The sequence below is a fragment of the Aptenodytes forsteri genome, unplaced genomic scaffold (genome assembly GCF_000699145.1).
Source record: "Aptenodytes forsteri isolate BGI_AS27 unplaced genomic scaffold, ASM69914v1 Scaffold123, whole genome shotgun sequence".
Classification (NCBI taxonomy): Eukaryota; Metazoa; Chordata; class Aves; order Sphenisciformes; family Spheniscidae; genus Aptenodytes; species Aptenodytes forsteri.
Genome location: NW_008794408.1, coordinates 1,458,194 through 1,479,626, shown reverse-complemented (window position 1 = coordinate 1,479,626; position 21,433 = coordinate 1,458,194). Strand labels below are relative to the sequence as shown.

Genomic DNA, 21,433 nt, shown 5'->3' with positions numbered 1-21,433 from the left:
CACCAAGGAAGGCATATAATGTATCTTCTACTGCCATCAAGTTTTAATTGGAGATTGTCAGAGCTCCGGTAATTAATCTAAGACCATAACATTTTAGAGTATGATCTGAAATGCTGTAATTCTGCATATACAGAATATTCAGTAACTTTGACAAAATCTTTCAGACTTGGGCGAAACTAGGGAGGCCGGTCTACTTTCAATTATTGATTGGTAAATGCTCAGCAATGTGCTTCATACTGAGGTCAGCAAAACATGCACCAGTAAGGCACAGCATGTGTTTTTTACATGCTCTGAAGCTGGCCAAAGGAAATTCAGTTTCCTCCAGAACCTGGCTGTGCTCAGTACTGTTTACTGAACAGGACTTCTGTGCCCAATTACACATTTCAAACCTTCCTAGGATTCACCTGTGCTATCCCCCACTCTAATAAGAACCTGCCTTGAGAAAAGCAGAAAGCTTTCCAGAGTTTGCTGGCATTTCAGGTCTGCACAGCCAAAGCTATGCCCTTACCTGACTGGTGTGTGAGAAAGAACCATGCCCCCAACTTCCCTCTATCTTTAAGACAATGATCCAAAACCAAAACTAAGTGGGGAGTGAGATCCCTGAATATCTTTATGTACCTAAATCCAGCCCGCTGAGTCCACAGATGAATTGAGAGAGGGAGCACCCTGGAACAGCCCAGGAAATACAGTTCTGCCTGGTGCTCAGTGCTCCCATGCTGCACGCTCAAGTACAAAACCTGGCAAATCCAACTGCAAATAAGATGTGGGAGCATCAGGGAAATCAAGTGAACCAATCGTCAAAAATGGTGCGAGTAAAACCCTTTCTCCTTGTCAGTGCTGAGCCTGTGTACGCTCCCTTAGCTCTGCTTTGCATTCCATCTAAACCACGACTGAAAAGCAAATGGTTTCTCTTCCTTTTCCTAAGCCTGAAAGCCTACTTCCACCACACACAAGATCAGAATATGGGGGCGGGGGGCAGTTAACAGGAACAACTGGCATGAAAAAAGTTATTGTTTTAGATGTCGTGGAGGGGATTTGCAGGAACAAATTTGAGTTGGATTCCAATCCTCCAAAAGTTTTGGCCAAAGTTCACTTTTTGATAAGCAGTAACTCCTTTCTTGAGCAAAACACAAACCCACTATACTTCTTTTTCTTTTTTTTTTAGGTAATACCCTCACAGTCTATTAACTTGAAACCTGAAATGCCTGAAATCAGATATTTCCATATCCTTGTGAAAGTCTATTTAGGTACGACTGACTTGTAGCTACAAGAAAATTGCCATTACAGGTCACTGTTTTTCTCAAGAAGCTTGCTAGAGACCAATTGCTTAAGGCTTATAAACTTGTTGTCTGTTCTGCATGTGCACTACCCTGGTGTCAGTTAACAAAACTTCCCACAGCACCAAATCTGCAATCAAATCAAGGCAACTATTTATTTACTTTACTTCCATCTGCAGGCCTACAGGCAGAAATGACGACTCCATCAGAACATTGTTTAGATTGGCAATGAGTGCAGCGAGGTTGGCACTCAAAGATCCGTCCATCCATTTCTTATGGAGCAAACCCATTCTACCTGCCTGATGGAACAGAAGACGTAATTAAAATGTACTTTTTAGTATGGCTGCACATGGCCTCCATTGATCCTGTCACACTGACTATGGTTATACTGATGGGAGAAACAGGCTTACCTAACTCCCAAAGGTGATGAAAATAGATGACTAAATGCCTGTGTAATTCTCTGAAGATAAACTGCAGTAAAAAACAGTGCAAAAATCAGACTGCAAATATTTCAGTTCAGTAATCCAAATTTATCATTCAGTAATCCAAATTTAACAGCATTGCAGGTGTTGTTTTTTAATCTTCATGTGCTTTATTTCTGTCTGATTATCTCCTTTACCTTACAAGGGTGCTGTGAAAATTATTTTATTAATATCTTCAAATCAAAATACGATAGTGGTAGGTACTCTAGAAAGACATTAAAAAGTTAATACTTCCATATTCAATTTGGAAGATTTATATAGAGCATTAGGAGCATGCATTAAAAGATGAAAGTAAAGGAATGTTAAATGGTTGCATGATTTCTTGAATAGCAACTCTACCAGGTACCAAGTACCATGAAGGAAGTAAAGCATGTTGCTGCATAATTAAGCAAGAGATGTGCACAGCACAGCCACATCAAAGTTGCTTGGGTAATGTTAACTTTGGCATTTATCTGTTTATGAAATAAGGCTACAAATGAGTAATGCTTTTTTAATCTGTTTTAAACATGCCTGTAATTTCATAAGGGGCAACAAATAGCAACATTTGAGTGTTAAAATCATGTTTATCGCCGATCAAGGAAAGTATCGTAATTTATGCTGAATTTTTTCAGTGGTTGCTGGCTGAGATACACTCTTCAGGTGAATCAAAATAAGCCATAGGGCTAAGAGATTCAGAGTTTCAATCTCAGAAATTAAAGAATCAGAATTGCCTGTTTCCCAAATTAATTAGTCTTCCTACTAAACCTACCCTTCATTCATGAGACAAAACTTTGAAGATAGACCAAAGCCTGAAAATGAGCCGTTTTGTGGAGGACGGGCAGGGAATGTAACGCTTGTTACCACAAGCACAACATGGAAATCTGTTCTATTTCTTTGTATTTTCTATGTAGTGGCTTGTTTTTCCCAATTAGTAATGATGAGGCCCATGGACAACACTGAAGCAAGTTCCATTCACACCAAGTAATGCTGAGAACTGCTGTAAAATCCAGGAAAATTAGAGCTCGAGAAGGACAGCTACGCTGTGTAGGACCTCAGTAACCAAGCCTACAGCTTTAACCACAGTCACTCCCGCTTTCACTGCAAGCAAGCCACAAAAACAAACCAGAAACTGTAAGGTATTAGAGGAAGGAAAAGGAGAAAAACAGCTAAAACAAGAAAAGCAATGTAATAAAGCCTCCTTCCACATATTACTGAAAGTTTGGCAAAAAAATACAAACTGTACACATAAGATGGTTTAAGCTAACAGCTTTGGTCTGGTGATGTGATTTAAGGAAACTCAGCACCATTAACCAATAGGTGCATTAATTTGTACTCTGTCACAAAACATCACTAACTTGGAAAAGATATAAAAAGAAATTACAACAATGAACTGAAACCCATCAGTCTATTTAGGTTGGGTTCTAATATCATGGCCACCAACATGAGCAGACGAAAGTACATTCAGGGATGCAATTACAAGCAGTCACATCTTTCTTCCTTTTTCATGCAAGGGTTTGTGACAGCCATACATTAAAAACCTTGCCTTCTATCTCTGCAGACTCTAGCCTTTACTCAAACTTAAGGGAAGCCAGGACAATGGCTTGCACTACAGCAGCTGACCGACACCACTGTTAAAACTCATTTTGACTTCAGATGGAAGCAAAAAGTCACATTAAAGAGACTACCGAGAAGCTTTAAAGACAAACAAAAAATGGGTTTGAACAGAACCACTCAATTTGAACAGGCTACATCTTAATCTTACTTTACGCTACCTCTCTGTAACACTGTGACTCCAGTAGTGTGTAACTTATGTTTACTGACATACATATAAAATGAGTACAAAATCATATATGCACTTGAGGGAATTTTAACTTCAAGGACTCCTCTAACTGCTTGACACAGAATAAATTGCAACAGCACAAAAAGTAGCAGCATGACTAAGCTTCAAACAGGTTCCTTGCTGAAGACAAAAAAGAAATCACTTCTCTGTCCCCCCACTACTCACTCACTCTGGCTTCTCTGACAGCCAGCTACTCAGGTGGTCAGTGCACGAGGAGGACTCTCTCACGGGCTTCGGGGACAGTGAATAGTGCAGCAGACGGGTGGAAGGCTGGCAGAGATGTGCACCCTTCGGCAGTCTGTATTTCCTCCATTTTTATGAAACACACTTCAAATGGAAGTCGTGCTCACTATCAAGGTAAGCCTACTATCTGTCCTATTGACAGCTAATACATGTCCATCCCTTTGCCCACTGGGCACATTAAATAGGCAGCCTGCAAGCTCCATGGTCAGAAGCAGGATTTTTCCCCCTCTGGCAGCTGCCGAAATTTATTTACCGGTAAGCCTCAGACAGAAATTATCATGATAAGGAGCTCACAAAATAAAAGATTGAAATATTAGGAATTCTGTCCGTGAGAAAATTATTGTTTTAAAGTAAAAGAGAAAAGGAAAACCAAAATATGCTGCAATAAAGAAAAGTAATAGGAAACAAGAAGTTCAACAGGAAATGGAAGGAAACAGAGTGGAAAGGGAAAAGAACAGAGGAGAAAGACAGCACAAAAGAAACAGACACATATTCATGTATTCATGAATATACCAAATGGATCTATCTTTTCAGCTCTTAATATAGTGTTGATACACATATACTAGCAAAGTTTAAGGTGGAGATTGTATGCTTTCCTGGCAAACACATTAATTCTACATCCTTATGGTCTAAACTGTCTTTACTAAACAATATTGTAAAATTGGACTAGTGAAGAAACAAATAGTGAATCACACCAGTTAAAGACAGAAAAAAATCCATTTAAGGAAAACGGGATTTTAGCCTAAAAATCATGTTGAAGTAAAACACAGTACTATCTAACAGTATTTATCCAAAATATGCAAGACTGCTATCTGGTATTTGGGTGAGTTTGGACAAGTTCTGTATTTCAGAATATTTATAATATAGAATATTCATTCTGCATTTTGGAACAACAAGAATAAGAGAGATGGGCAGACAGATGGAAATCCAGAAAGGCAGGGAAGAGCAGAGAGAAAGGGAAAATGACATAGTAAGCAAAAAAAAAAGGAAGATTTGTAAAGCTGACAACAGCGAAAAGAGGAAAGTAAGGCGCTATGGTCTAGTTTTGCAAAGATTCAAAATCCATAGTGTTCTAAGATTAAAAAAACCCCACAGAAATAACATTAAAACATTCCAAAATTGTTGCAGTCATACACACCTCCTCACTGAAGCTGAAAATAAGAGGGAGATGGGCAGAGAAAGAAGTAGAGGGGGAGAGACACGTTTGCACTCTAAAACACATTTCTCAGACCTCATACAGGCCAAGCTTCTATAAAAAGCAATAATGATCTTGTCTGTACAAGGTCTTAGTATCTAGTCCAGTACAGAAGTGGGCATGAGAGATGGACACACTGAGGGAAGGGGAGGGGGGGAGGGGGGGGGGGGGGAGGAGGAAACCACTTGGAAAACAAGCAGGGAAATACACATCAAAATAGAATAATAAATTATTTTTCTCAATTCTAAAAAAAAAAAAGAACATGATCATGCTATCTGTTGATGAAATGTGTTAAAAATGACAGCCGTGCATTAACAGATAAAACAGGGACCTAACCAAAGTAAAGCAGAAACCTCAAATCTCTTAATTTCTATAGCCTAATTCCAACATTTTTGAGGAAACTAAAGGCTTATTTATATATGCATAATAAGAAGATAAATCTTTTGTATTAAATATGCTTAAAATAGACCTCAAGATCACACAGAAATGTTACTTAAATATGCCATTATCATTAAAATAAACAAAATACAAATGTTCTCTGCTAAACAGAAAATTAAAAATCAACTGTTTCTAGAGTAAGAATAGGTTTGCTTAATTATCATTTGCAGCTGAAGTTATCAAACGTATATACGCTCATTGAATGAAAATATGTGGCAGTACCATAGGAAAAGAGTACCAAAGCAGCGACCCACATGGCCTTTCAAGACCACTTTTGTTTGGAATATTTTTGAAAACTGCCACTGGTGCAGTCCCTACACTGGCAGAAATTCTCTTAAAATCATTGGAACTCTTGCTGGCATAGGGACTGTAGGATCTTTAGCCCCAATTCAGCAAGGTACTTCAGCATGTGTTTTAAGCAGGACTTTGATAGTTAGACATACACTTACTTGCTTTGCTGAATCAGGGCCTATGTGATCAGATTTTTCAAGGAATTTTTGTTTCCATCTCTTTTTTTTTGGTTGTTATTTATTAAATGATAAGAAATTTATGTTAATATATAGCTTTTAGAAAAAATATTTGCAATATAATTTTACCATTTTTATAAAATTACCAGAAGACAACCATTGGCCTAAATATCTCACCCCTGAGGTCCATCAGCACTTACGCCTTCCCCTTCAGGGGGAATACATTTAGGCCAACATCCTGCACGAGCCGTGCTGGCGGTCGTTAGGCTTCGAATGGACAGAACCCTCCTCCTTTCGACAAAACACATTCAAAAACCCTCCAAAGGCATTAACACTGTGTCTGCGCGGACACACTCGAGCGATGCAATCTGCGTGTGCGATTAAGACATTCCCCTGGGGCAGTCACTTACTAGAATTACTGCTGTCATCCTTGGTTCCATCGAGACTTCCATCGGGGTGCATTTGCAAGTAGTAGCCTTGCCTGCAATATAACCTGGTCACTATACCCTTGAGCTGGGGATCTGAAAGACAAACATATTTTGTCACTAGCCTCAAAACTTTTTCCAAGAGTTATCCCTACTTCTCTCACTGTAGGAGGAAGTTTGGTGAAGCAGCATTGCCGTCTTAAAAGTAAGTACTACATCAGGGTGGGTCCTGGTGGAGATGGAGAAAAATCTCGCCGCAGAGTATTATTAGGCCAGTTGCGTGTCCTGTTCTCTGCCTCCAACATCCTTCATTATAATTAACACAGGTAAAACACAGAAAAAACGAACACCCCAAACACCCATAGTCGAAAGACTTAAACCAGATTAAGCCCTGCAAAAAATTTTAGACTTCAGCAACAAGTATAGAGCCTTACAGAAACTAACAGAACATTTTAAAAACCCTACTCGTTTCATGCGTGTTAGTAACTTACTATACTTCATGTAAGTTTTAAGGACACTTGGAGGAAAAGGTCTGTCTCTTTTCACTCTCTACCAAAAGTGATAAACTTATCTGGTATAATACTTCGTAACAGTGCCATCTGAAGAGTTCCCAAAATATTTTGCCAATCTAGAAGCGGATACAATTCACCTGCCCTCTTCCACCCCCAAGGAATAACACCCACAGTCAGGGCAAGACATAACCCTCCTTCAACAGAGGAAAAAACCTGAAAAAACCCTAAGTAAGCTAAAAGTATATGGGAAATTCAGGTAGCTGAACAGTTAAGCTACCATGTTTAACCAAGAATTGGGCAGGGGCTGCCAAGCCACAACTTTATGATTCATCTCAAGGACGGTGCCTTACCAAATCACAAATTAAGCTGCTGCAGAACTGGTTCAGTGCTGAGGAAGAGGACATTGCATCTTAAAAAAATCAACAGCACTACCTCTGTGTGATATTGGTGTTAATACTGTTAAACACAAACTCTTAGGCCCAACTCCAGGCAGCCAGTACATAAACTTGTGGAGACATTGGCATTAAAAGCGTCTATGTCATGTCATGCTTAGCTCCGCAATAATGAACTAAAATCATAAAGACTTTGAGACAGATATGTAATAAAATGAACAGGTGAACTTCTAAGGAAGACAGAAATGATTTCCATGCAACCCTGTGGCCAGAATATAAAATCCTCCTTGAATTTGTGTATAATTGCTCTCACAAACAATCATACTGGGTTACAGTATCTTAAGGGAGGTGAAAATAAACACTAATAAACAAAACTGCCTCTGAGTGGAATGCTCTGAAGTTTTCTATAGAGGCTCAGTTCCATTAAATGAGTATGAAAATGTTAAGTTTTTCTTGAATATTCAAAGTACAAAGTAAAAACAATAAACCCATCTAAATTGAAAATATAAGATTAAACTGTAAATACCATAAAAACTGTTACTATAAATATTAACACTGTAAGACTTTTGAGGCATGGAAATAAATAATGTAAACATTTGATGGTCAACATGTAAGCACATTACAACTTTTTTCTTTTCTTTTAACTGCAAATTTTGCTTTCTGTGAATTTTTACATTAACAAAAGTTTCTCTGTCTTTATATAAGAATACTCAGAAACAACTATTTTTAAAATTTATAAATTCAACAAACTATTTTCTCTGAATGTACTGTCTCAATCAACTTCATCAGGCAACTCAAAAATATTTTTAAAAAATTATTAAAGCTAGAGCTTTAAAAAGTATTTACAGGAAAAATATCAGTATTTTGAAAAACAGTTTCTACACCCAAAGAATCATGAATAAATGATTCTTTATCATCACTTCTAGCTCAAAGAAGTATCATAGGAAGGCAAAATACAGTCAACTCGCTATCAGCGGCTGTTTACATCGACTGCTTCAAGGGTAAAATGTGAAACTTAGAAGTGACTTTCAAAGTTGTTCTTTATACTCATTCTATTAATTTTTCTAAATTCACATATAAAATCTACTTTCTAACAAGAAATTGCACAATCATCGGTCTATGTTTTCACCAAAAGCATTATTTAAAGTTAACCCTGCTTTACCAGCTATCCAAAATTATATCTGAATGAAAATGATTTGGTGGATAACTATGCATTTCAGCTAGCAATTCAGGCTATGTGTGATGAGACAGGGTACGAACCCCCCATTTATTTGTTCACTCAGGTCCAAACACAGCAAAATAGTAACTATTATAGCATGAGACCAGAGGATCCTAGTCATGTGTTCTATCTCACTTGTATACAGTTTTAATGGTTTCATTTGTCAGAGAACTGAACAAAACTGTCCCAAAACATGGGTCTTTCACTTGAATGTTTCATTGAAAACTGGAATTTACTATTAATAATGTGATACTAATTAATATTTTCATTGTGCAAAGTAGATCTCTGTAGACTAATAAATGGCCAAAAAAAAGTCTTTTTTTTCCCATGAAATGCAGCAACTTAAACTTTCTTTTTACCTTTTTCCCTGTGGATTATTAGAACCTTTTTTACCCACCCTCCTAAGAACATCTTTTCTACCTTAAGTTCCTACCTGTCCTTAGCAAGATTAAAACTTTTATTTCTGACAAGTAATTTAATCATGCATTTTTTAATAGTCCTTGATCATAATATTTAGTTTATATATATCACAGCACTTTAGATCTACAAATCAAAGTAAATAATGACTAAATGTTTTAGCTGAACAGTGCCCAAAAAACTGGGGGAAGTGGACAATGAGACATGGTATTTCTTTGATCTTAGCCAAAAAGCAACGCAGATTTAGTGATGGAGTTGTATGAAATGACTCATTAATCTCAATGCAAGTCATAATAAGCAATAGTCGAAAAGACTACTCCATACAGCCTTAAGGTAAACATCTCCAAGATGAAGCAGACAACCCTGTCAGGCAAGGAATTTATCTCTTCTCCTTGCAGAAAGATAAATGACTCTTTCAGGTCCTTTTTGAGACACCTGGGCAGCAAGCAGAGAAGAGAAATCCGCTAGTCCCTGTATTTCTTTAGCATTTTATCTACCCATTGTCACTTAATAATATTACCGGAACAGTCTCAGCTTCAGATGCTTTACAAATGAGTTTCTCAAATCCGTCTTGACCACACTTTTTTTTTGTTTTACTGTCTGCTAGAAAGCAGGAGCGACCAGCAATGCCCAGAAACACCAGCAGAAGACTGATGCTGCCTGTCCGCAGGTGCACTGGATATGTTATGTTTTTTAACTCCCACCACAGTGATACAGGTAGACAGACCAGCAATTACTCTTCCCCTTTTCACTCCACACATGCCTTTTTCTTCCCACATGAAAGAGAAAGGGAATGGCAAGAGAATACAGCAAAATGATAAAACACAAACGAACAGGATGAGACGACCTCATCAAAAAGTTCCCAGCTCTCAGGATTTTATTGTAGATATTTTGCTACTAGTTCTCTTAAAGTCCTAGCCGCCACAGCGAGGTGATTATGTGAAAAATACTGTTTCTGCTTAATTTTAAACACCTTGACTTCAGGGGAAAAAAAACCCCAAACTGGCAAACTTCACTATGGATCAAAATCAAAGGACAGTTCAACATCTCCTAATGATTTTTATTGGTCTTATTTTGCACCTTGACTTCTGCTGTTGAACAGTTCAGCGTGACAAGTCTGCAATGCCCCACCATGGAAAGAATTATTCTGACTTGTAGTTATTAGAGGTTGTCGCTAAAAATTCAAAGACATTGTACTGAACGGACAAAGCAACAGCTTCTCAAGCCTCTTTTCCACAGCAACCTGCGTGACAGCAGCCACTTGCTGCTTTTATTGCTTTTTTTCCTTGTCAGTGGCGACGGCAGGATGCATTATTGCAGTTAGCATGCACACTTTTGTCAGTAGCTTTTCTGATGTCCTCAACAAAGGCAGAGTTTAATTAAGATGTCTTCTCTTCTCCCTCGAATAGTGGCTACAAAAACGGCTTTGGCATTAACTCATGACAGGCTGAGTGCAGCTCTTGCTTTAGAATAATCATGACACTTTATGTTTTGAATTAAGAATATTTTCTGTTCACAAACAGAATGGTTTTAGCATCTCCTTCCCCTCACAGGCTGCCAGGACAGATCTCTTTAGAAATTTTATAGGTTTAAAATAAACAAGGGTGTTAAGGATTTTACCTTTGTGTTCAGACATAGATGAATTTAGAATGCTAAAAGAACAATGATGAATATTGTATTTTAACACCATGAAAAATGAATCCCTTAGCATCCACCGGAGTTTTAATTTTTAGTTTTTACCATAGGAGGGCTTTTTTTGCCTGTCATTATTTACTTACTCCCTCTTTTGAGTAAATGTACTAAATAAAAGCCTGTTTAAGCTGACAAGCAAAGGCTCAATGGTGGGTTACTCTCATATCAACTCACATTCTTATGGAGAATAAACTGCACTATCCAGTCAATTGCCAGTCTGTCACAAAATGAGTTGCTCAGAGTCAAATGAAAGCTAGCATTTAGAAGTAAATTCTGCTCAGAGAGCAGAGCATCAAACTCATGTTAACAACTGGTAGCTCCAGGTCCTTCACGTTTTACTTGCCCTTTATTCTTTGTATTTCCCTCCTGCAGTTTTTACTTTTGGATATTTCAGTGCTAAAAATACCACTCATGCTGGTCCAGAATAAATCAGGCATCTTTTTTTTTAAGATTTCTGGTGCTCCAATAGTCACCATGACTTGTCATTTCTTGCTCGCTGATGTTATGATCAGCCTTTGTTAGGAATCTTCTCCCTCATCTATTAAACTTTATTTGAAATATCAAAAACATTTATAATCTATATTAGGATTAAAAAAAGTCAAACCCCCAAAAAGCTGCAACCCCCAGATTTCTTGTGAAGTTGGGAAGCAAAATACCCACCCAAAGCACAGATTGTCTCACCCACTCCAGACCTGTCTCCCAGTTAGTTCGTAAGGCCTGGGATGTGTAAAAGGCCACTTTTCCTGAGTTCTCACACAAGAGTACCCTGACAATAGTGTTGTGTGGAGTTTTGGACTGGGATTCTTGCAGTCTCTCCTGCTGAAGCCACCCTACTTTGTATAATAATTAACTAGACCAGGTTCAAGGCAGCCTCCAGCCCTTCACTGACTTCTGCACAGCAACCTATTGATGCTTCAGATTAATGTCTGGATACTATTCAAAACTTGAAACGTGTGCCAGTACTACTTAGTATTTTAGAAACATTTTCCACTAGGTAATTCAGCTCCAGAATGAGGGACCAAATCCCGTGTAAAATGACATTTCCTTTTTGGATTCTCATTTCAAGTATTTCAGTTCCTGCTGTAACGCTCTTCCCAGCTTCCAAAAGTTGTCTTTTTCTTAAGCATACTGTTTATGTTTAATTGCAACAATACCCTAACAGGTACAATCAGTACAGACGATCGCATTACACTCTTGTCTTGTTTTTGGCAAGTTTTGCATCATCATTCCAGCACATAAAAGTGCAGGATCCTCTGATACGCGTGTTACACAACCACAAAAGCAAGCTTCCTAAAGCAAGTACATAGCCAATGGGGAATTCAAAATACAGGATTTTGTACTTCATTAAAGGGGATAAAATTCAAATTAGGCATCTAAAACCATAATGTTCCTTCATTATTAAACTCTTCAGTTGTTCTTATGATAAAAGCTCTTGCATTCAAAAGCTTTATACACTCCTAACTTCTTTATTATTTTGACTGTCCTGTCACCTGGTGTCTCAACATTTCAAAGTTTCTGATCGTGTTGGTTTTACTTTCTCTCATTGTTAATAGGAAGTGATAAAATATGGACGTTTATATGCTGGTGCTCTCTGATTTTAATAATAATGTTTTCAATATCTCATAATACACACCAGAAAGCTAAAATTTAATTAAAAACTTGAAAGAAAAATATTTTTAAAAGAAAGTTTTGCTCTATTCAGGACAGAGGGGAAAAGGATATAATGTGAACTCAGAAAAGCAATAGCTTCCATTATTCCCTGTTCCCATAAGTAATAATAGTACTTATTCTGAAACGCGGTGGCTTTGTGAGCCTATTTCTCTGTGCTCACTTATTTTCCTGTCCTCACGATGATTACAGGGCACTCAACTTTGGTGTTTATTTTTAACTCTACTTTTTGTCCGTTCATGCCTCGCATCACAAGCTCGTCTCCCGCAGAACCTCGCTTTGAGAGCACATTTAAGAGAGACAGAGAGTCCTCCTATGTTCCCGTGCTGTCATTGTCATCGGCACTTCCACAGCGTTTATGAAATTTCTTGGTAAACTATGAAAGCGGGTTGGAGTTCTGCAGAATGGTTGCTTTTCTTGAAAGCACAGCTTCGTACCCTTTGTGCTGGCGTCCTTGCCTTTGTACTGCAAATGTTTTTATGTTAACTGCAAAATGTGCTCCCTTCCATTTGTGTGCAGTGACATTTTGTCTCTAGGTCTTACAATACACTTGTTTACAAAGACATAAGATCCCAGCAAAATGCGAACTGTTAAACACAAATTACATTTCAGTCCTCTTCATGAACAAGTAATATTACTGGAGATATAGGACTTCAAAGATATGTGGCCAGGATGAAAGGAAAATTGATTGAGAAATGGATAATCCCATTGTGAAAGGGAAATAAATGTATTTCCATATTTGTTATTAGTTAGGAACAATCTTTATTATTTCTGTATAAAGCAAGGTTACAGAGGTCCCATCAGACAAGCTGAAGTTTGCACTGTTAATATGAATAAAATACCTTATTTATTTAGAAAAAATATTTATTTGTGTAGGAAAGCATGAATGCACTGGCATTAATTCATATGGAAGCTCTAAAAAGAATTTTTAATATCATTATACATACAGTACCATTAATAATTATTTAATATTTTTATAACATCCCATTGCTCTTTCACAAAGGGTTGCTCTTTTCAGTTTAATCTCCAAAATCTCTAAGAGCAACAGAAATGAAAGCAAGGCAATATCACCAAAAAAAGTATAATCGAGGATCCACTGTCTGTTTTTTTTTTTTTAAACAAATGATATAGCCAAGAAATGTCATGAGTTATAGGAAGCAGGTTATTAAGAACTACTTGAACCAGAAAATAGCAAGTCATACTAAATATTTCAGCTGTTCTTTCATTTTTGCAGTGTAACTAAGTGTTACTCTGGAATGCTATTTAACTAGGGACCTGCTGAAGAAATAGCAGACATTTTCCTACTATATGCACAAGCATTTGTATATTTTATTTGCGAGAATGCAGTGAGATGGAGAGTCAGAAAGAGAAGCACTGCATGGCTGCTTTGGTTTTCTGAGATCACGTTTTCCCCAAATCCTCCCTGTGAGAAAGACGAGAGTCCTGCTCAGCCTACAGACTGCAAGGCCTCATAATCTGTGGTATTAAACACAATTCAGAAATCTTAAGAGAAGCAGCTTGGAAAAGTGATCTTCAGCCAGTGTGACAAGAAAATAATCCCCTGTACTTGAAGAACAGAGTCTGTACCATTTCTAGTTCAGAATTACAGACTCACTTCATTGGCATGACAAAGCTGTGCCTCTTTACTGGAAGTGCTCCCTGCTTATTTTTTGAGTTCAGGGTTAACTTGGGCCACAACTTCAAGGTTTTTTTGTCTTCTCCCCATCTCTGCTATCCAAGAAAACTTGTAATACACAGAAAGAAAACAAATTCTTATGAAGTTACATGACCCCAGAAGCTGAGCTTTAAGGAAATCAGTAGATTTTGACACTGACGATACAGGACAGATCACAGAAAACTGTGACAGGCAGTCACTCAACAAATCCTTTTTGAGGGACCTCAGCACAAACAGCCTTGCTTCTCTGGAACTGCTCTTGCTTTGAGACTGGCTCTAGCAAGAAAAAAAATGGCTGTAAGTGGCAGACTCCTAGCCACCCAATGCTCCTAGATGAAAAAAACCCCACAAAAACCCAAACAAAACCCAACCATTTATCCCACCTAGATTACTTTGGCTCTCTTGGAAAGGCTATTTAGTCCAGACATTTAGCTACTAACCAGAAACTAAGCAGAACTAGACTCGTAGTATACCCAGTCTCTAAATCTAAATTTTATTAGAACACAAACCAGAACAAATAGCTTTTAAATATATAACCAGAAAGTAAAATAAAAATAAGTAAGAGTTTTATAAGAAATCTTCCATCCTATGTAGTGCATTTTTGCAGTGACTTCATGATCTGTTTTTTTCATCCTGCTTTGCCTCCAGTCCAGCTCTCTCACCATGGAGAACTGGCTATACATCTACCACCTGTACTTTTTTTAACCTGTTCAGGTGACAGGCTCTCCTTGCCCTGTTTCGCACATCCTGTCTTTCACTCCCTACCCGCTGTACTCTTCAGTCCAGCATCGTTTCCCAGCTGTGCATCTCCAACTATGCTGAGCAGTCAAGAGGACGTAAGACAGCCCTCCTCTCTGCTGCCCAATCACATCTTAACTTTAATAACAAAACACATTTGTAAACTTAAACAAATACGCCATCAGTCACATATCTCCTCCTTCACAAATTTATAGAAACACTCAGATTCTCTTTAGGGTAACTATGCACGCAACAGAAGATACAAACTCCACCTCGTAGCTACCAGGAAATAATACACAGTCTATAATTTCTGGTTGTATACACAGAAGTCTATCAGCACATTGAGCCAAAGCCACCAGCAACTTCATCAGCCATCACATGCATTTTGCAGAGTAGTGAGTCAGTCTGAAGATCCATGGCAGTACAGAATGTGTATTTTCTCCAAGATGTGTAATACAAAACTGGCAAAAAAAAAAAAACCCAAACCAAAACATATTCCTCAAGTCTGCTGAGCCACAACACTTCCACAATGATGGCTCCTCCCTTCACTGTCTGCTTGGCCAAAACCAGTTACACCGGCATCATTCCTTGTCAAGTCTGGCATCATCTCTTAATTTATTACAGATGCCCAATTACATTGTGTGAAGATACTAAATGAGGCAAATTCCAGACCTGTCGTTGGTGTCTTCCAATGACATAACAAGTGACATTCCTCTGACCAGGTATGGACATCTGCCCCTGAGCTAGTGATCTTGAACTCCTTCAAGAAGGAGTGGGGAGAAACAGGCAGCTCTAGGTATGATTTCCCTCATTCAAAAGGACAGGTCAAAAATGCACCAAATGAATTACACCCAAGACAGCTTACTTATCCACCCAAAATATCTGTCATGATAGATATTCAGACCTGTTCACCCCCTGGAGACACTAATGCTCTCAACCCTTTGGATGAGCCTTTCCTCCCCAGGACTCAACTCCAGCCCCTGTCAAACTATTCTGTTTGGACTAGACTTATGACCTGACCCAGACAGCCACTCATTCGCTCTTATGTTGTGTTAGGAGACCCACCTATACTAAAACAATGCAGCCGTATGGGCACAACTAAATTTAAACTGGTTTGCTTAGCATCCTCAACTATCAGCTGCTGACTTTTCTCACACCAGGGCTTCCTCTCCACCCTTTAATTTGAAGCTTGTCCTGAAAACTGCTTTACAGAACATACACATTCAACTAGAGTGTTTTAAACAGAAATCAAGAGCAATTTCCTTCTCCAGATCCGTTTGCTTGTACTGCAGCAGTATCTTGTTAGCCCCAGTGAAGACTGAGGCGCTACCGTGTGAGCCAGCATTCAGAAGAGCCAACAGGTATGCTCCTAAAGAACAAATTACAACATTTTCTGAGTATTAATATTAAACTCTTTTTAAATCTCTCACATTTCCTGCACATTTGTTATACCGACAACTTAAATGTTATTTGAAGCTGAAAGATTAGGAATTGAAAAGCAGGAAATTTGTCCCCGGGATTTCCACAGCAATTTTTGCCCATGCCTGGTGACGCTGCAGTGACAGCACTGCTATTAGCCCATATCACTGAGCAGCTGCAACAGATGGCGCAAATTTTACTCTGTAATAATGTCCTAACGACTGCCTTCAACTGAATGTTTCGGCTTTCTTTAGCTTCACAAGCCGGGGCCTGAGCTTTCCAAGGCCGGGGCAAGGCTGGCAGCTCAGGGCCGACCGCGCAGCCCCGCGCCCGCAATGCAGGCCTCGTCCAGGCGGACGCCCCTCGGCTGCGGGCTGGTCGACAGGCTGGCACACTAACTTCAAAACCCTGCGTTGACTCAGCGTAGTGTAAAAAATTTGCTGCCTGTCCTGTTTTCGTTTTCTAACCCTCACGTGCTCTTACTTGGGCTGTCTGATGCGCAGTCCGAGGGCTGCTCCTCTGTACCGTAACCAGAGGTGTTGCTAGTGCTTCATGTGTAATACTGCAGGTGAAATGCTGCACAGTTTAGTATCATAACACATCTGCAGTGCATATTTACATGCACTTCACAAACAAGATAGCATAGCATGAAATACCTAACACTTTCACGTTTTATTAGGACATAAATTCAAGCCTCTCTAGCTCCTAAGTGCAGCCAGAAAAAAAAAAACAACCCCAACAGAAAGGATATTACTAATTCAGAAAGCTGTCCAAAATTAATCTACTTCCTTTTCAACCAAGCTTACATTATAGCGGAAGTCCTTGTTTATTTTACAGAGGCCTTTGATGTAGTTCTCTATTTTTACACTCAAATACAGCAGAGATCTCCAACATAAATCTTGTTCAGATTTGACACACAAGCCAAACTCCCTTTTCTAAACACAGAGAGGAGGGGCATGTATGGGCCTTGATTATGCTTTATTAGGTTCTTTACTAAAATCTGTGTCAGTGGTCCCATCAAGTGGGTGACACTTGATTTTTCTAAGAAATTATTTTTAGCTGTATGCAAAGTAAGGGTTTACCAGAGAAGGAAGAGGAGGAAAGGGAAAAGAGAAGGTAAAAGTTCCCATCACCCCATCTAATGCACTGTTAGCTGTGCGCTGCCGCAAAACTCACCCGCCATCTTTTTTAGTGCGTATTTTGCAGACAAACCAGAAATCCGCTGCTTTATAAACAAAGTGTTGCTTCAGCTGTTTCTAGGGAACATAACAAGACAGCAAAGGAAGCGCAAGACATTGGAAAGCAGCTGAGCAATGACTTTGCTTTCAGTACAAGGCCTGGAGATGCTGGGCCATTCCCTACCTACGGTAACCATACAGCCCTTGCCACCGTATTGCCAAAGCAACAGAGGTTTTTTTCAGCAGGTGCTTCCTTGTTGCAACAGTAAGTAGAGAAGTGGTGGCAACCCACCTTACTGAGAAGGTAACACGGCTCAGAAACTATTTACGCCGTATGACTTTAGGTTTCTAAGGCGAGCGCCCTGACTCGCGCTCTGAAAGGTCATAAACTACTCAGGGCGCCCAATGCTGAAGACAGAAGTCTGAAGTTGGGCGATGTGAATAAAGGAACCATGGTGTCACCCAGGATGTTTGCAACTGAAAAAGGACTTGGATCTGAGTCTCCAAAGTACCAGCAACTGCCTGGAAGTAGGATGGCTAGCCAGCCTTTGTTTTTAGAACCAAGATCAACAAAATGTTTTTGTAGTTTGCCAAAATAAAAGAAGAAGAAACCTTGAAATAAAAAGCAAAACCGAATGGATTAAAAGCTTTTCCGTTCTTCTCTGATAGGCCAAAGTGAGCAATGGTGTACCACTGGCAGTTGAAAAAACATTGGGTCACACCAAAACAAACAAAATCATCATTAACTCAGAGTTTAAATCCTTCATTTTCTGACAAACTAAATACTTAATTCAGTCAAAGAGTAAATATTTCATTTCAAAGATAAGTGCAATTTTATAATTTTAACATTAAATTGACTGACAACTTGAAATAAAGACTTGCTTCAAAACTGGAAAACATAATAGTAATAAAAATTGTAAAATGCCTATCTGAAAAAAAAAGGCTTACTCCAGATTGCTTCCAGGTTCACCCCTTTTCCTCCTACAAAGAGCAACATGATTAAACTAACATGTCTGTGAAGACTTCTGTTGCTTTGAGTTCTGCATTTTAGAATCAACAAGCTTGCAAAGCACCTTTAAAAATAGCCTTGTACTACCAAATATCCCATCTAAAGCAAAGAAGTACACAAATCCTTTCCACCTGAGGTAACGGGATCAATTATGTGGCTTCTGGTTTCACTTACCAGAGTAGTTCTGATGTATGTGAAAGGACCCAAAACCTAAAGACCTCGTCATAGATATATGCCCTATTTGGAAACACAGAGACACTGAGGAAGCAGAGTATTACTACCAGATTCAAATTCTCATAAGAGCAGAATCTACCCTTCCCAAAATTCTCATAAGAGCAGAATCTACACCCTTCCCATTGGGTAAGTGTCATGCACTCAGAGAGGACAAGTGTCCTCTATTGAATTTCCTTGGCTGCTTCCTGAAATCTCCAGATGTCCAGCTCTAATGCAAAGAAAACCAAAGTTAGGTTTTAATTTCTGCCCAAAATTACATCACAAGTTGTCTCTGTATTTCTAGTTTGCATTTTTTATTTTTAGAACATGGTTAGTTTTGAATATTTTGACATAAATATTTTAAAGGCCATAGAGTTTTGAAATTATTATTTAAGTTCAAAGTAAAGACAGGCTGTTTCCATTATATCTAGGTTAAAAAAATTGTGGTGTCTACGAGATTCTGTATGTGTCCTGTTGATTACAATATTCTGTAGACTCTAATGAATATAATATTACACTGGGACTCTAGCAGCATGAAGAAGGTGAGGATGGCCCTGTGGGCAAAGCCCAGAGGTCTCAGTCAGGAGAGGAGTGTGGGCCAGGCTCCACTTCAGAGGGGACTGGGCTGGTACAGAGCACTGGGGCACGTTCCTGGAGGAAGATGAGCACTGGCCTCATATTGCAAAGTCACAGTAAAAAGACCCTGCTGCCAGCAGATTTCCAGGCAGAGTCTCAACACAGGAGATCAGCATCACCCTTACTTTACAGACAGCAAAATAGAAGCACGAAGAGGACAGATGCTCTGTCCAAAGCAGCAATAAAAATGAGGTTTTCTGCATCCTAGTCCAAGATGTAGATGCTCCTACCAGCCTATACAAAAGGACTTAATATGACTGGAAGAGACACAATTAACAACTGGATAGACAGAAACCACTATTTACAGGCATGTCAGAGGCCAATTACTACCCTGAGTTTTAGATTAAATTGAGTGTGTTTATTTGTGTAAGACAGTATTAAACCCACTGTTGAGGCAAATGGAAGGATTTTAATAGAGGAATTTAAAGTGGGGGAAGTGAAGGCAAGGGGAAAAGGCTTGACGCTGTTAATAAAATAAATAGATGTCAGCACAAATAGACATCACTTATTAGAAGCCCTCTATCCGTGTAGCAGAATGACGGCTTATAAAATCTTTCCCCAGTGCTTTAATATCTAGTGATGAATGCAACTGGAAGGGGAAATGAATAAAAAAAAAGAAACCCTTGTCAAAAGTTTCCAAACAATTCCAAATAAAATAATCTGCTTCAAAATTATATTTTGGACAATTCATGCTAAGTACTGGATATGTGTCGTTCAGAAGAAATAATTTCTCAGTGGAATTGCCTCCTTTGAAAAGTCACAAAGCATTTTAACAGCAGTGTTTGTACACTGTAAATAGCTCTAAGACTTTTCTTAAACTCCTGAGACATTTAAAGCTGAGTAAACTGGAAATTAGTATGAAGATTACCTTAAACAGTGTTGGGACACCAGCAAAAATCTAAAATGTTGAAGTTCTCAAAATCTCCTAAATAACTAAACATTAGTAAATGCTTCAGGTTTCTTCCACAGAAATGTCTGTACTCCAGTCATGTTAAAAGAAGATAAATGTTAGTGATGAGAGCTAAAATTAGGATAATCAGAATTTCTTGGATCAATACAAGTAGAAGGGAAACAACTGCAGGTAGATGTTGGGGAATTTTAGACTTCAAAATCTACTTATTCCACCATAAACCACTCCTCCTTCTTTAGAAATCCAACTTCTCTGTGAGGGAAGAATCTGTTTTTTTCCTCAGCTCTGCTGAGAGCTGGAGACTCTGGGAAGCTGAGCTGTCACTGCGGTGCAAGGGAAGGTTCCCAAAGGTGCAGGCTCACAGCTCTGCGAGGCAGCCTGCTGCCTGTCCAGGCACTGGAGACTGGGAGGTGTTCAAGGGAGCTTGGTTTTGGGACCCACAGTACTGTTGTGGGTGTCAGCTCTCCTCAGGCCTGCATGCAGCATCTCAGGAACCAGAAGCAACCTACTTCTAGAGTAGACTAGAGTCATTAAGACTTCTAGAGCATACATCTGATGTAGTCTTCCTAGGCTCCCTTCACAGCTAGTGGAGACATCTATTTCAGGATGCCATGAATTACACCCTACAAATAAATATTTTTCATTAACTGCATGACAGCCAAAATATGAACCTATAAGTTGCTCAAGCTTTGGTGTCTACAAAGCAAGAATTTGCAATCAATCAGGTGAATCTCATCCCAAGAGTCTAGAGAAGCTCCATGGCCACCAATTCATTGGTTGGAAAACATACTTTGGTTTTCCTGGAACTTCAGTGGAATCAAAATATCCCAGAAAAAAATATTCTGATTCAATGGTAAATGACCACAACAAATAATCAATGATGTAACAGATGATTGCAGTGAAACTTCTCTGAGAAATGTTGTGTCATCTGAATGCAGTCAATATCAAAACCTTTTGAAATGCCATCCTGAAGGCAGAACTTTTTCAAAGCTGGCCTTAACAGAAGATTATTTCCTACTAGAGAGAAGAGGGAAATGTGCTCAGTAACCCTGTTTCTCTCCAAAGAACTTAAGATGACTACCTTAAAGTCAGAAGCCTAAGGAAACACATGGTAATAGTTAAATCTTCCCTGAAAGACACACCTGAAGGGGAACAGACCCTCTGCTTTTGTGACACTCACCCACAGCATTCCCAAAGAAAAATTACCTCCTTGTCCTACTTGACATCTGTCTTATGCAGTCCCTTGAAGAAACAAGTTTATGAGATCCTTCAACAGCAACAAGCAGATTGCATAAAGATGTCATAGTGTACAGGTAACACCAGCATACAGATACCACAGGTATTTAACTAGTCAAACTGATGTCCAAAATCAGCATGTGGATGTGGGAAAATGCATAAAGTAAACCTAA

General features: G+C 38.9%; 1 protein-coding gene across 2 annotated transcripts in view; it reads right to left on the bottom strand.

The window, feature by feature from the left end:
- Positions 1–21,433, bottom strand: part of FGF14 (fibroblast growth factor 14) — a 423,162-nt gene that overhangs the window by 100,140 nt on the left and 301,589 nt on the right. Inside the window, exon 2 of one of the 2 annotated variants that reach the window (XM_009288242.2) lies at positions 6,332–6,442. The exons of the other annotated variant lie outside the window; for it this stretch is intronic. Within the exon in view, the coding sequence (XP_009286517.1) occupies positions 6,332–6,442 (111 nt within the window). The remainder of the gene's footprint in view (positions 1–6,331; positions 6,443–21,433) is intronic. 2 annotated transcript variants of the gene reach the window in all.